This window comes from Salvelinus namaycush, chromosome 29, assembly GCF_016432855.1.
Source record: "Salvelinus namaycush isolate Seneca chromosome 29, SaNama_1.0, whole genome shotgun sequence".
In the NCBI taxonomy this organism is placed as follows: Eukaryota; Metazoa; Chordata; class Actinopteri; order Salmoniformes; family Salmonidae; genus Salvelinus; species Salvelinus namaycush.
Window position 1 is genome coordinate 13,405,748 of NC_052335.1, and position 14,223 is coordinate 13,419,970.

General features: G+C 40.2%; 1 protein-coding gene across 1 annotated transcript in view; it reads left to right on the forward strand.

The window, feature by feature from the left end:
- ppp4r4 (protein phosphatase 4, regulatory subunit 4) overlaps window positions 1–14,223 on the forward strand; it is a 66,177-nt gene that overhangs the window by 47,639 nt on the left and 4,315 nt on the right. The window contains exons 16-21 of the mRNA XM_038968113.1: window positions 2,285–2,356; window positions 3,786–3,849; window positions 7,381–7,461; window positions 7,867–7,957; window positions 8,239–8,297; window positions 10,171–10,384. Coding sequence (XP_038824041.1) covers window positions 2,285–2,356; window positions 3,786–3,849; window positions 7,381–7,461; window positions 7,867–7,957; window positions 8,239–8,297; window positions 10,171–10,384 — 581 coding nt within the window. The remainder of the gene's footprint in view (window positions 1–2,284; window positions 2,357–3,785; window positions 3,850–7,380; window positions 7,462–7,866; window positions 7,958–8,238; window positions 8,298–10,170; window positions 10,385–14,223) is intronic.

The window sequence follows — 14,223 nt, forward strand, 5'->3', positions numbered from 1 at the left end:
AGTAATCCTTTACTTTCTTCACTCTTTTTAGAACACTTGGAAGAATGGTTATGTAGCAGATAGCAATGTCCTATAAGCATGAGTGAATTGTTTCGCCCCACAGCTAAGATGTTTAGCTAGCCAGCTAAAATTGCTTACAGTTAGTTAGCAACCGTTTCTACACTCTTTTGCAAGCTACCATAATGCTGTCGTTTCAAAAACCTCTCTCCAAAAATGACGAGGTGTCACCAGTTGTATTTACATTTTAATTTATTATATTTATTTTACATGTATTGATATGGTGGGCAGCAGGTAGCCTAGCGGTTAGACCCTAGCGGTTAGCGCATTGGGCAGTAACCGAAAGGTCGCTGGTTCGAATAACCAAGCCCACAAGGTGAAAAATCTGTCAACATGCCTTTGAGCAAGGCAGTTAACCCTAATTTGCTCCAGGCTCATTCGGAAAGTGTTCAGACACCTTCCCCTTTTCCACATTTTGTTGTGTTACAGACTTAGTCTAAAATGTATTAAATAAAACATTTTCCTCATCAATCTACACACAATACCCGATAATGACAAAGCGAAAACAGGTTTTTAGAAATGTTTACAAATATACTAAAAATAAACAGATACCTTATTTACATCAGTATTCAAAACCTTTGCTATGAGAAATTTACCTCAGGTGCATCCTGTTTCCATTGATCATCCTTCAGATGTTTCTTCAACTTGATTGGAGTCCACGGTTGGTAAATTCAATTGATTTGACATGATTGGCACCGGAGAGGATGGCTGCCGTTTTATGGGCTCCTAACCAACTGTGCTATTTTGTTAGTTTTTTCACATTGTTTGTAATTCATTTTTTTACTTATTTTGTACAAAAATGTTGCTGCTACCGTCTCATATGACAGAAATGTGTTTCTGGACGTCAGAACAGCGATTACTCACCTTGAACTGCACAAAGATTTTTTCTTTAACGAGTATCCCTGTCATTTGCGTGAAGAAAAGACGGAGAAAAAGGGGGCGGGAGTCAGGCTGCCTTCTGAGAATTCGTAGGCGAGTGAGTAATCCTCCACTACCATCCGTTCTATTGGCCAACGTGCAATTACTGGAAAACAAAATGGATGCTATACAATCAAGACTATCCTACCAACGGGACATTAAAAACTGTAATATCTTATGTTTCACCGAGTTTTGGCTGAACGACGACACGGATAATATAGAGCTGGCGGGATTTTCAATGCATCGACAGGACAGAGAAGAGAAGCTACGTCTGGTATTGCTTGCCTGAGGTAGAGTAGCTTATGATAAGCTGTAGACCACACTATCTACCAAGAGAGTTCATCTATATTATTCATAGCCATCTATTTACCACCACAAACCGATGCTAGGACTAAGACCGCACTCAACCAGCTGGATAAGGCCATAAGAAAACAAGAAAATGCTCATCCAGAAGCGCCGCTCCTAGTGATCAGCAGCGGCGCTCCTAGTTAATGCAGGCAAACTTAAATCCTGTTTTACCTCATTTCTACCAGCATGTCACTTGTGCAACCAGAGGAAAAAAACTCTACCACCTTTACTCCACACACAGAGACGCATACAAAGCGGTCCCTCGCCCTCCATTTGGCAAATGTGACCATAAATCTATCCTCCAGAAGGACAACCCCTCAGCACTCCACCAATCAGGCCTTTATTGTAGAGTGGCCAGACTGAAGCCACTCCTCAGTAAAATTCACATGACAGCCCGCTTGGAGTTTGCCAAAAGGCACCTAAATACTCTCAGACCATGACAAACAAGATTCTCTGGTATGATGAAACCAAGATTGAACTCTTTGGCCTGAATGCCAAGCATCACGTGTGGAGGAAACCTGGTACCATCCCTACAGTGCAGCAAGGTGGTGGTAGCATCATGCTGTGGGGAGTAAAAAGCACATGACAGCCCGCTTGGTGTTTGCCAGAAGGCACAAAAAGACTCTTTCAGACCATGAGAAATAAGATTCTCTGGTCTGATGAAACCAAGATTGAACTCTTTGGCCTGAATGATGGAGGCCACTGTGTTCTTGGGGACTTTCAATGCTGCAGAAAACCTGTTTTGACTTTGTCATTATGGGGTATTGTGTGTAGATTGCTGAGGATTATTATTTTTTTACTCTATTTTAGAATAAGGCTGTAATGTTACAAAATGTGAAAAAAGTCAAGTGGTCTGAGTACAGCTCTATTATTCCTAAAGGTTGCCTTCTATTGTTACAACATGGAAGTGCTACCATAGGTCTGATTTGAATACAGTCTAATATGTACTTTTCCATTTTAGTACCATAAGAGACACGAGAGAGATCTACTAGACCAGAAGAAGGAGAAGGAAGAGACACTACTGCTGGAGATGGTGAGGGACTTGTATAAAAATAACTCCTGCACACACGATTTTGCCAATCGTGTGCCAGGAGTTATTTTTATACAATGTAGATTTTGGCGCAGTAACTCGTAGCACCACACACACAAGTTAAGCTTGTTAGTGTATGTACTATTAACCCTCTTCTAAAGATGGTGAGGGATTTTACACCATCCTGTCAATACCGAGCACTATGTCATCAAACATCGCCTTGTTCTTGTTATTTGTAGAACCAATATTTTATAAGCCCCCTTTATGCGTACAGCACTGTCAGTTTATTATTAGTGGAAAATAAAACAAGCAAACATTATTGGTATTTTTAACATGACATACTCGTGCATATATTTGCATGAATTAACCTTTTCAAAAAATCTATTTTCATTTCTTTCTTCAGAAAGCTTTTTTGACTCTCTTTATTTATAAAGAGATGGATTGATGTTCTGTTATTCAATTCCTCTAGCACCCGCTCTAGTCCAGTGATATTCAAACTTTTTCAGCGGGGACCCTATTTTTCCAGCTAGAATTTCTGGGGACCCCATTTCTTTGGCAAGAATTTCTCACGAAGCCACCCCAAATCTTATGACACAACCTTAAAATCAGTAAATAAACAAATAACCTTCAATTATTACATTTTCAAAATAGAAGCAAACCAATAAATAAATGTATTCAATACAATTTCATATTGTCCCATACAGTAATCTGTACTCTTATTTTTTGGTTCCCCCAAAAATACAATACTTTTGAATATCACTGCTTTAGTGTATAGCCTATTCCTTTGTCTTCTGAGGCACTATAGCCGTTGTCATTTTCTTTGGTATCTAGTCAATGAAAGAATACACAAACTTTATTATGACTTCAAAACTAGGTCAAAAGTCCATAGTGTGTGTGCGTGTGTGTGTATCCTTGGTATCTATTCCTGGTTGTTGTGAAATTTATTTTGTCACAATTCTTAGTTGTAAATATAGCAGCAAGAAAGGGCTCTTTTGAAGGGGATATATGGGCTTGGTTGTACAAGGCACAATATGTTTGGAAAGAAGAAACGTCACAAACGTCAACATGTAAAACAATTTTAATTTATAACCTAAGGTTATTAGTAATCTATAATTATATTAGCATTGTGTTTGCTAGTAAAGAGGGGTGCAGTATCTAGCTAGTTAACTATAAATAAATATAATATTAATACAGTATAATAAATAGTTGGCCCCACCGTTAGCCAAGTTAGTTTGATAGCTAGCTAAAGCTATTTACAGTTGGTTAGCAACTGCATCAACACTATTTTGCTAGCTACCATAATGTTATTGTGTCAAAACATGCTCTCTAAGATGACAAATATGTCACAGTTGTGTTTACATTTTACAGATTGTAATAACTGCCTTTGTTTCTTTTTTTTAACCCTTTGAGTCGCTTCTCTTGTCCACCACAGGAACAGCTAGAGCGACAGCAGAGCGAAGCCAAGCTCACCAGTGAAAAACACACCGAAAAGAAACGTACGTTCCCACACACATCTGCGTTGAGATTTTTGCTAATATACAGTTGAAGTCGGAAGTTTACATACACTTAGTTGGAGTCATTAAAACTAGTTTTTTTTCAAACACTCCACAAATTTCTTGTTAACAAACTATAGTTTTGGCAAGTCGGTTAGGACATCTACTTTGTGCATGACATAAGTCATTTTTCCAACAATTGTTTACAGACAGATTATTTCACTTATAATTCACTGTATCACAATTCAAGAAGTTTATATACACTAAGTTGACTGTGCATTTAAACAGCTCGGAAAATTCCATAAAATGATGTCATGGCTTTAGAAGCTTCTGATAGGCTAATTGACATAATTTGAGTCAATTGGAGGTGTCCCTGTGAATGTATTTCAAGGCCTACCTTCAAACTCAGTGCCTCTTTGCTTGACATCATGGGAAAATCAAAAGAAATCAGCCAAGACCTCAGAAGAAGAATTGTAGACCTCCACATGTCTGGTTCATCCTTGGGAGCAATTTCCAAACGCCTGAAGGTACCACGTTCATCTGTACAAACAATAGTACGCAAGTATAAACAACATGGGACCACTCAGCCGTCATACCGCTCAGGAAGGAGACTTTGGTGCGAAAGGTGCAAATCAATCCCAGAACAACAGCAAAGGACCTTGTGAAGATGCTGGAGGAAACAGGTACAAAAGTATCTATATCCACAGTAAAACGAGTCCTATATCGACATAACCTGAAAGGCCGCTCAGCAAGGAAGAAGCCACTGCTCCAAAACCGACATAAAAAAGCCAGACTACGGTTTGCAACTACACATGGGGACAAAAATCATCCTTTTTGGAGAAATGTCCTCTGGTCTGATGAAACAAAAATAGAACTGTTTGGCCATAATAACCATCGTTATGTTTGGAGGAAAAAGGGAGATGCTTGCAAGCTGAAGAACACCATCCCAACCGTGAAGCACGGGGGTGGCAGCATCATGTTGTGGGGGTGCTTTGCTGAAGGAGGGATTGGTGCACTTCACAAAATAGATGGCATCAAGAGGATGAAAATTATGTGGATATATTGAAGCAACATCTGAAGACATCAGTCAGGAAGTTAAAGCTTGGTCGCAAATGGGTCTTCCAAAGACCCCAAGCATACTTCCAAAGTTGTGACAAAATGGCTTAAGGACATCAAAGTCAATGTATTGGAGTGGCCATCACAAAGCCCTGACCTCAATCCTATAAATTTGTGGGCAGAACTGAAAAAGCGTGTGCGAGCAAGGAGACCTACAATCCTGACTCAGTTACACCAGCTCTGTCAGGAGGAATGGGCCAAAATTCACCCAACTTATTGTGGGAAGCTTGTGGAAGGCTACCCAAAACGTTTGACCCAAGTTAACTTTTTATGGCTGCAGGGGCAGTATTGAGTAGCTCTGATTAAGGGTGCCCATTTCAAACGGCCTCGTACTCAATTCTTGCTCGTACAATATGCATATTATTGTTATTATTGGATAGAAAACACTCTCTAGTTTCTATAGCCGTTGGAATTTTGTCTCTGAGTGAAACACAGCTCCTTCTACAGCACTTTTCCTGACAGGGAGTCAGATTTCAGAAATCTTGGCCCCTGATCTGGGGTCGGTTTTAAGGTCCCTGTAAATGCTATGAGGATACAAACACTGCTTACGTCTTCCCCTGGATGTCAGTACGTGGTGACGCTTTGAATGGAGTCGATTGCGCAATCATGGCCTGTATAAAACAAGAAATACCGGAAGTACCGTTCTTTTCCTGCTGCGCCTGACGCACGATGTACGTTGGACCTGCTCTCTTTCCAAGCTTGGGTTTAGCCAGTAATATTTCGCCGGTCATGTTTTTACTCGTTAGAGGTGTTAAAAACATCATAAGGTAGTTAATTTAAACCGTTTTATAGCAATTTATATCCGTTTAGTGCGATTTTGAGGCAGTTCTATGTGATGCTCTTTGAAGCTTTGGGCACGTTTCGGGGTCCCGGTCGAACGTTAGTGGGCATTTCGACGGACAGAGGACATCTTTCGACCAAAAGAAGATTAGACCCAAGAAAGGATACATTGCCCAAGATTCTGATGGAAGATCACCTCACAGTAAGAAATATTTAATATGATAAATCGTTGTTCTGTCGAAAAATTTTAAACGCATATTCCGCCATTTTGTTTGGTATAGCTTCGCTTGGCGAACCCTGTATTGCACAGTAAGGATAATTTTAGAAATGTAATTCAGCGATTGCATTAAGAACTAATTTGTCTTTCGATTCCTGTCAACCCTGTATTTTTTAGTCAAGTATATGATTAGCTATTGATTAAACTAGATCACTCTGAAAGATGGCGACCGACATTTCCAGGCTTGTTTTGCTACTATTTTCATTGTATAACCACGGTTTTTTATGGCTAAATATGCACATTTTCGAACAAACTCTATATGTATGTTGTAATATGATGTTACAGGAGTGTCATCGGAAGAATTCTGAGAAGGTTAGTGAAAAAATTAATATATTTTGGCGATGATAACGATATCGCTCTCTTTGGCTTGAATTCATGCTGGGGTAACGTTTGCATATGTGGTATGCTAATATAACGATTTATTGTGTTTTCGCTGTAAAACACTTAGAACATCTGAAATATTGTCTGAATTCACAAGATCTGTGTCTTTCCATTGCTGTGAGCTGTATATTTTTATGAAATGTTTTATGATGAGTAAATTGGTAAAACACGTTGCTCTCTGTAGTAATTCTAGTCGAGTTGTGATGGTGGGTGCAATTGTAAACTATGATTTCTACCTGAAATATGCACATTTTTCTAACAAAACCTATCCTATACAATAAATATGTTATCAGACTGTCATCTGATGAGGTTTTTTCTTGGTTAGTGGCTATCAATATCTTTATTTGGCCGAATTGGTGATAGCTAGTGGTGGAGAGAAAAAATGGTGGACAAAGAAAAATGGTGTATTTTGCTAACGTGGTTAGCTAATAGATTTACATATTGTGTCTTCCCTGTAAAACATTTTAAAAAACAGAAATGATGGGTTTATTCACAAGATCTGTATCTTTCATCTGGTGTCTTGGACTTGTGATTTAATGATATTTAGATGCTACTATTTAATTGTGACGCTATGCTAGCGATGCTAATCAGTGTGGGGGGGGTGGGGGGATGTTGTCATAGGTGTACCGATATCGGGCTTGCAGCCATAACAGGTTAAACAATTTAAAGGCAATGCTACCAAATACTAATTGAGTGTATGTAAACTTCTGACCCACTGGGAATGTGATGAAAGAAATAAAAACTTAAATAAATAATTCTCTCTACTATTATTCTAACATTTCACATTCTTAAAATAAAGTGGTGATCCTAACTGACCTAAGACATGATTAAATGTCAGGAATTTTTAACCTGTTTACATGTATTTGGCTGTATGTAAACTTCTGACTTCAACTGTATTATAGATAATACACAGATCTCAATTTCATTGAGACATGGTGCCCTGTGACATGTTGTGACTGTGTGGGTGGCTGTGTTGGCAGGGAGGGACAGTAAGACAGGGTTGTCAGGGACCAAGGGCCTGTCTGGATCCACGTCCGGGGCCACTTTGTCCACCTCCTCCGGTAAGACTGGGAATCAATCAATATCTTTATTTTTCCAATTGGGAAATTTGTCAACGTGGGAAAGAGAAACACTGGCAACACCTTATACTAATAAGCATTCATTAACTCTTTATGAACAATTAATACATTTGTATTTTATTATTTGTAAACACACATTTTTGAAGATTTAATTTATTGTAAAGTGTTACCAAAGCACCTTGACCATGGATAGAAATGTATATGCCATTCTAGCATAACCGTAAGGGGTTTTGATAAGTCTGTTCCTACAGCAACAGTAGCAGATTGTTACACACGACAAAGCGCTTTCAACTCACAGTGAATCAAGACAAAAAAACATGACCCAAAAAGCTATCCTGTTCAACTTGGTGGAGATAGTGTTTGATCATGGTGATGGTGAATCTACAGGTAAAGAGTTGAGGAAGGCCAAACTGGCACGGAGTCGGTCGCTTAGCAGCCACCCTACTACACCCAAGATGGCTAATCCAGACAAAACTCTGTAAGTAGTACCCTGTCCAACCATATCCCTAACCCAAAACATCACTATATAATTTTGCTGAAATATATTTTGATATAATATATTTAATCAAACATAAATGTATGGATATATTTTAAAGAAATACTCTTTATAGGAACAACTATGCTTTTCGATTGTTATTTTAAGAAAATAAATCTCGCACACACACATTCCAGTAACATTTATATTTATGGGACCACGTATACTTTTTAGCCACTTGTTATTGTCTTGACATGTTCTTCCATCTTGGTTTTCCTCTCCAGAAAGGTCAAGGATTCAGGAAGCTGTCCTGGAAAAGGGAAGAACTTGCTTCCTATGAATGGTAATCAAGTATTCCTATTTGAGTGCAGCGCTCATCCTATTTTAGTGCAAATCATCCTATTTTAGTGTAGCTTCCCAGCTAGTTCCTTGGAAGTTGTGGGAACCAACCTGTGTTGTTGGTTTCAAACGAAGCACTACATTTCCAAACCGGTAAAACAAAAAAGTACATTCTGAGAACAAAAGCGAGGGAGGTTCTGAGAATGTTTTACTCTAGTTACTCCTGGGAGGCTTTATTGACGCTCTGAGAACGGAAATTATAGGTTATTTGAAAACCATTCTGAGAACATTCTCTACATGTTATAAACGTTTTATGGTTATTTTTGAACATTTTCTTAACACTAAGAACGAAATTTAAAGTTTTTATTTTTTATTTTTTTTATAACTTCCTTTAATTAAACTTTCACTGAATAAGACTTATTTTGGGTTAATGTTTTTAAACACAGGAATTAATTTTCTTTGGCATTAATTATACAAACACATACATTTTTCATCAGTGGTGGAAAAAGTACCCAATAATCATACTTGAGTTACCCAAAAATGATTTTATATTGAGTGTAAGGGGTGTGTAACTGGTGGCAGGGAAGTCAGACGCAGGAGAGCAGAACTAGGTAATTGCCAGAGCAGTTTAATTCCAAAACCAACGTCATCAAGAAAATAACAACTTGGGTACAAAACCCGACGCGCACCAGGCAACATGTGCACCAGCACTTACAAACAAACAATACCACACAAAGACATGGGGGGAACAGAGGGTTAAATACACAACACGTAATGAGGGAATGAAAACCAGGTGTGTGGGAAAACAAGACAAAACAAATGAAAAATGGATCGGCGATGGCTAGAAGACCGGTGACGTCGACCGCCGAACACCGCCCGAACAAGGAGAGGAACCGACTTCGGCAGAAGTCGTGACATTGAGATAAAAACAGCTGCATTGGACCTTTAAAGTTTGATGTTAATGTGTAGAATTGAATTTCATTTTAGAATATTGGTAAGAACTGACATGAAATATACATTCTCTGAACGTTCTGAGAACATCGCTTAAGTCACACAATTTTTGGGAATGTTCCCAGAATGTTGTAAAAATGTTACATTAAAGATGGAAACTTTTAGTGGTAGTACTGAAATTCCCACAGAAGAATGTTGTTTCTTAAAGTTCTCTGAACAATTTGAGAACATAACTTCAAAAAGAACCATGTTGGAAACGTTATCTTGAAAGTACTGACATTTCCACAGAAACAGTCCCTCAGAAGAACATTGTTTCTTAAAGTTCTCTGAACTTTTTGAAAACATTCCCAATGTCAAACCATTCATAGGACCTTCCTAGAATATTACAACAAATTAAATTAAATCTAACCATGTGTGAACCTTCTGTTAAAGTAATGCAACACCCCAAAAAGCTGGGTCATTCTTGTAAGTGCAACTCCTATTTTAGTGCAACTCTCATCCTATTTTAGTGCAACTCATCTGATTTTAGTGCCAATATTAAATAAATAAATACAGAAATATGAACACAATTCCTTGATAACCATTTGTAAATCTCAAATCGGTATGGTGTCCACATTCCAGCCCATCAGATTATAAGCATGAGGAGAAATGTACAGATCTCAAAGTCAAATTACAGAAAAGATCAGCCCTATCTAATTTTTGGAGTGAACTATCCCTACATACATACATACAGACTCGGGTGACCTTCCAAACCCCTGATTTGGAGAGCCCTGGAGCATGTGCTCTCTCCCTGTCAACTAAATTAGCATAAATAAAATAACAATTATTTTAAATCCAAATTTTCCACTCTGTCACTTCCTGTGGTCACCTCATCACTTAGTCTGTCACATCATCAGTCACCTCATCACTTCCTGTGTGTGTTGCAGCGGACGAGGCTCTGCGGTCGCACCACTTCAGCGTGGCAGCAGCGTCATCAGTGCTGTCTCCAACTCCCTCGGCTTCCTCCATGCCCGTCCTGATCCGCAGCAACACCACCAACACCCTGGTGGACCACCCGCACCAACACCAGCACCGCAGCAGCACCCTGGACCACCGCACCACCAACGGGAGCAAGGACACCCAGTCCAGAAAACTCTCCATGTAGGTCCTCTCTCAGCACTCATCGTCCTCCGTCCAATTCCAATAACCCTATTTTACTATGGCATCACTGTTTGAAAAACTGTGTGCCAGCCAGGGATGTGTTCACTAGGAACCAAACAGACCGAAACGGGGAGGGTGCTACCTGAACTTGTCCAATATGAAACTCTGGTTTTCGTTGAAAAACGTTTTTCTACGGTGTGAACTAATGCATACACCCCAGGTTCAATAGGAGACGTTAGTTCATCAAGTTTAGATATCTGCACTCACACCTATAGCTTGTTGGCTCCTTCATGATTTACACTATGAGTGAATCCACAACAATACCAAATCCAAACCAAATTAAATGGATTTTGGAAATTGCAATAGACACCATCCTACACCGATGCATTATTTTACCTCTGAGTACACAAATTATGTCAGTGATTTTTTGCATTGACACAATCAAAACCAACTTGAACGGCATATCTTTCAGCGTGACTTCTTTGATATTAGTCTTAAGTGACTTTTTGGAACTGCAGTGAAGGAAATACACCCCAGGTTCCAAATAGTAGCGAGTTGTTACTATTTAGCAAATGAGACATTCCTGTGAACAACTTAACTCTGAGGAAAGAGATAAAACATTCAATTAATGCATTTTAGAGCGACAGAGTTGGGACAAACCAGTTCACTTTTAGTATTTTATGATGCTAAAAATGTAACTTGCAACTGTTTACCCCGCTTATACAGTCATTGTTTACACAGTGATGTAAGAGTGAAATAGGGTTACTCAAAGTCCACCCCCTACAGCCTCTGGTCTAGTCAACCCTCTAGGCCTGTGGTCACTAAGCCTGGTCCAAGGAGAGACCCATATGGATTACAGGCTTTTGTTCTCACCCAACACTAACAAACCTGATTTGCCTAATCAAGTGGTTGGCTTTAGAGATAAGTTAAAGCAGGTGTGTAGGTGCTGGAGAAAAAGCCTACGAAGTACACAGTGGGTCCCCAGGACCAGCATAGGAGAGCACTGCCCTAGAGAGCTACAAGGTGGACAGGCTTTTGTTCCACCACTGAGATGCCTGATTTACCTTGGATAAGCAGTTGGTTAGTAGAATCAGGTGTGCCAGTGCTGTGCTGGACCCTTTAGCGCTCCAGGATTACGGTCGGTGACCCCTGCCCCGTGGCGCTTGTGTAGATCTGAAAGGATGGGATAGGTGTAAGAAATATGGAGATCATTTCAACCTAGGAGTCACAGGGCAAGATTCATCTGTTTTCATATTGCTAATGCTAACACCCAATTTATCAATTTAGATATACATGAAAGGGTGGGGGGGCTAAGCATTGACGATCATCTTCCATCAAGTCCACTATACAGATGCATCATAAAACAAGGCAACACAAACCTTTACATTACATGGGCATTATTTCAGGTTTAGTAGTATAAGTTTATTAGGAATAACTTTAACTTATGTGATTAGAAGTACAGGCAGGTAACAGCACTTAGCATCCCCCAATTCTGTTTTCCAAGGCAAAAATTGAGCGCAAAGACAAACAAGTGAGGGCAAACGTGGTAAGTATTGCACATCAGCATGTTCTTAGAAGGCAGGATAAATATATGGGTTATTCCACTTGTACTGTAGTTCCTCTGGTCTAAAGCCTATGTAATGTGAAGTGTGGCCAAAAAGAATGTCCTGCCTTACTGCAGTTAGTCAGTTATTACCAGTGTTGTGTTCATTAGGTACCAAATTGGGGGGAAATCAGACTGAAACAGGGATGGTTTATATGGACTTTTTGTTTATGTTGAAAAACATTTTTGAAAGATTTCCCATGCGTGCCCTAATGAACATGACTCTGTTGAACTGTTGTCTTTTTGGATGATTACACAATCCCCACGATTCTGTCAATATATGTTCAGATATCTGCACTCGCACCTATAGTTTGTTGGCTTCTTTATGTTATACACTTTATAATATACTTTGTGAGTCAATCCACACAAATACCAAATCCAGACCAAAATGGTAAATGCATTTTGGAAATTGCAATAGACACCATCCGACACATGCATTATTTAACTTATGATGAGTACACAAATTGTCAGTGACTTTTTGGAACTGCATTTAAACAATCAAAACAAACTTCAACGGCATATCTTTCAACGTGACCTTTGATATCAGTCTAAGGGACTTTTAGGAACTGCAGTGAAGCGAACTTTCCAATCCCAAATCGACCCATGCCCAGTACCCTCAGTACTTGTGTAGATACTTGTGTATATAAACTCAGCAAAAAAAGAAACGTCCTCTCACTGTCAACTGCATTTATTTTCAGCAAGCTTAACATGTGTAAATATTTGAATGAACATAACCAAAATCAACAACTGAACAAGTTCCACAGACATGTGACTAACATAAATAGAATAATGTGTCCCTGAACAAAGGGGAGGTCAAAATCAAAAGTAACAGTCAGTATCTGGTGTGACCACCAGCTGCATTAGTACTGCAGTGCATCTCCTCCTCATGGACTGCACCAGATTTGCCAGTTCTTGCTGTGATATGTTACCCCACTCTTCCACCAAGGCACCTGCGAGTTCCCGGACATTTCTGGGGGGAATGGCCCTAGCCCTCACCCTCCGATCCAGCAGGTCCCAGACGTGCTCAATGGGATTGAGATCCGGGCTCTTCGCTGGCCATGGCAGAACACTGACATTCCTGTCACTGACATTCCTGCAGGAAATCACGCACAGAACAAGCAGTATGGCTGGTGGCATTGTCATGCTGGAGGGTCATGTCAGGATGAGCCTGCAGGAAGGGTACCACATGAGGGAGGAGGATGTCTTCCCTGTAACGCACAGCGTTGAGTTTGCCTGCAATGACGACAAGCTCAGTCCGATGATGCTGTGACACACCGCCCCAGACCATGACGGACCCTCCACCTCCAAATCGATCCCGCTCCAGAGTACATGCCTCGGTGTAACGCTCATTCCTTCGTCGACTCGTCAGTGAAGAGCACTTTTTGCCAGTCCCGTCTGGTCCAGCGACGGTGGGTTTGTGCCCATAGGCGACGTTGTTGCCGGTGATGTCTGTTGAGGACCTGCCTTACAAAAGGCCTACAAGCCCTCAGTCCAGCCTCTCTCAGCCTATTGCGGACAGTCTGAGCACTGATGGAGGGATTGTGCGTTCCTGGTGTAACTCGGACTGTTGTTGTTGCATCCTGTACCTGTCCCGCAGGTGTGATGTTCAGATGTACCAATCCTGTGCAGGTGTTGTTACACGTGGTCTGCCACTGCGAGGACGATCAGCTGTCCATCTTGTCTCCCTGTAGTGCTGTCTTACGCATCTCACAGTACGGACATTGCAATTTATTGCCCTGGCCACATCTGCCTCCTTGCAGCATGCCTAAGGCACGTTCACGCAGATTAGTGTTTTTCAGAGTCAGTAGAAAGGCCTCTTTAGTGTCCTAAGCTTTTATAACTGTGACCTAAATTGCCTACCGTTTGTAAGCTGTCTTAACGACCATTCCACAGGTGCATGTTCATTAATTGTTTATGGTTCAATGAACAAGCATGGGAAACAGTTTTTAAACTGTTTACAATGAAGATCTGTGCCGTTATTTGGATTTTTACGAATTATCTTTGAAAGACAGGATTCTGAAAAGGGGGCGTTTATTTTTTTGCTGAGTTTATTATGTTTTGGGACACCCCTTCAAATGAGTGAATTCGGCTATTTCAGCCACATCCGTTGCTGACAGGTGTATAGAATCGAGCACACAGCCATGCAATCTCCATAGACAAACATTGGCAGTACTGTTTGTCTATGGAGATTGCATGGCTGTGTGCTCGATTCTAATTCACTCATTTGAAGGGGTGT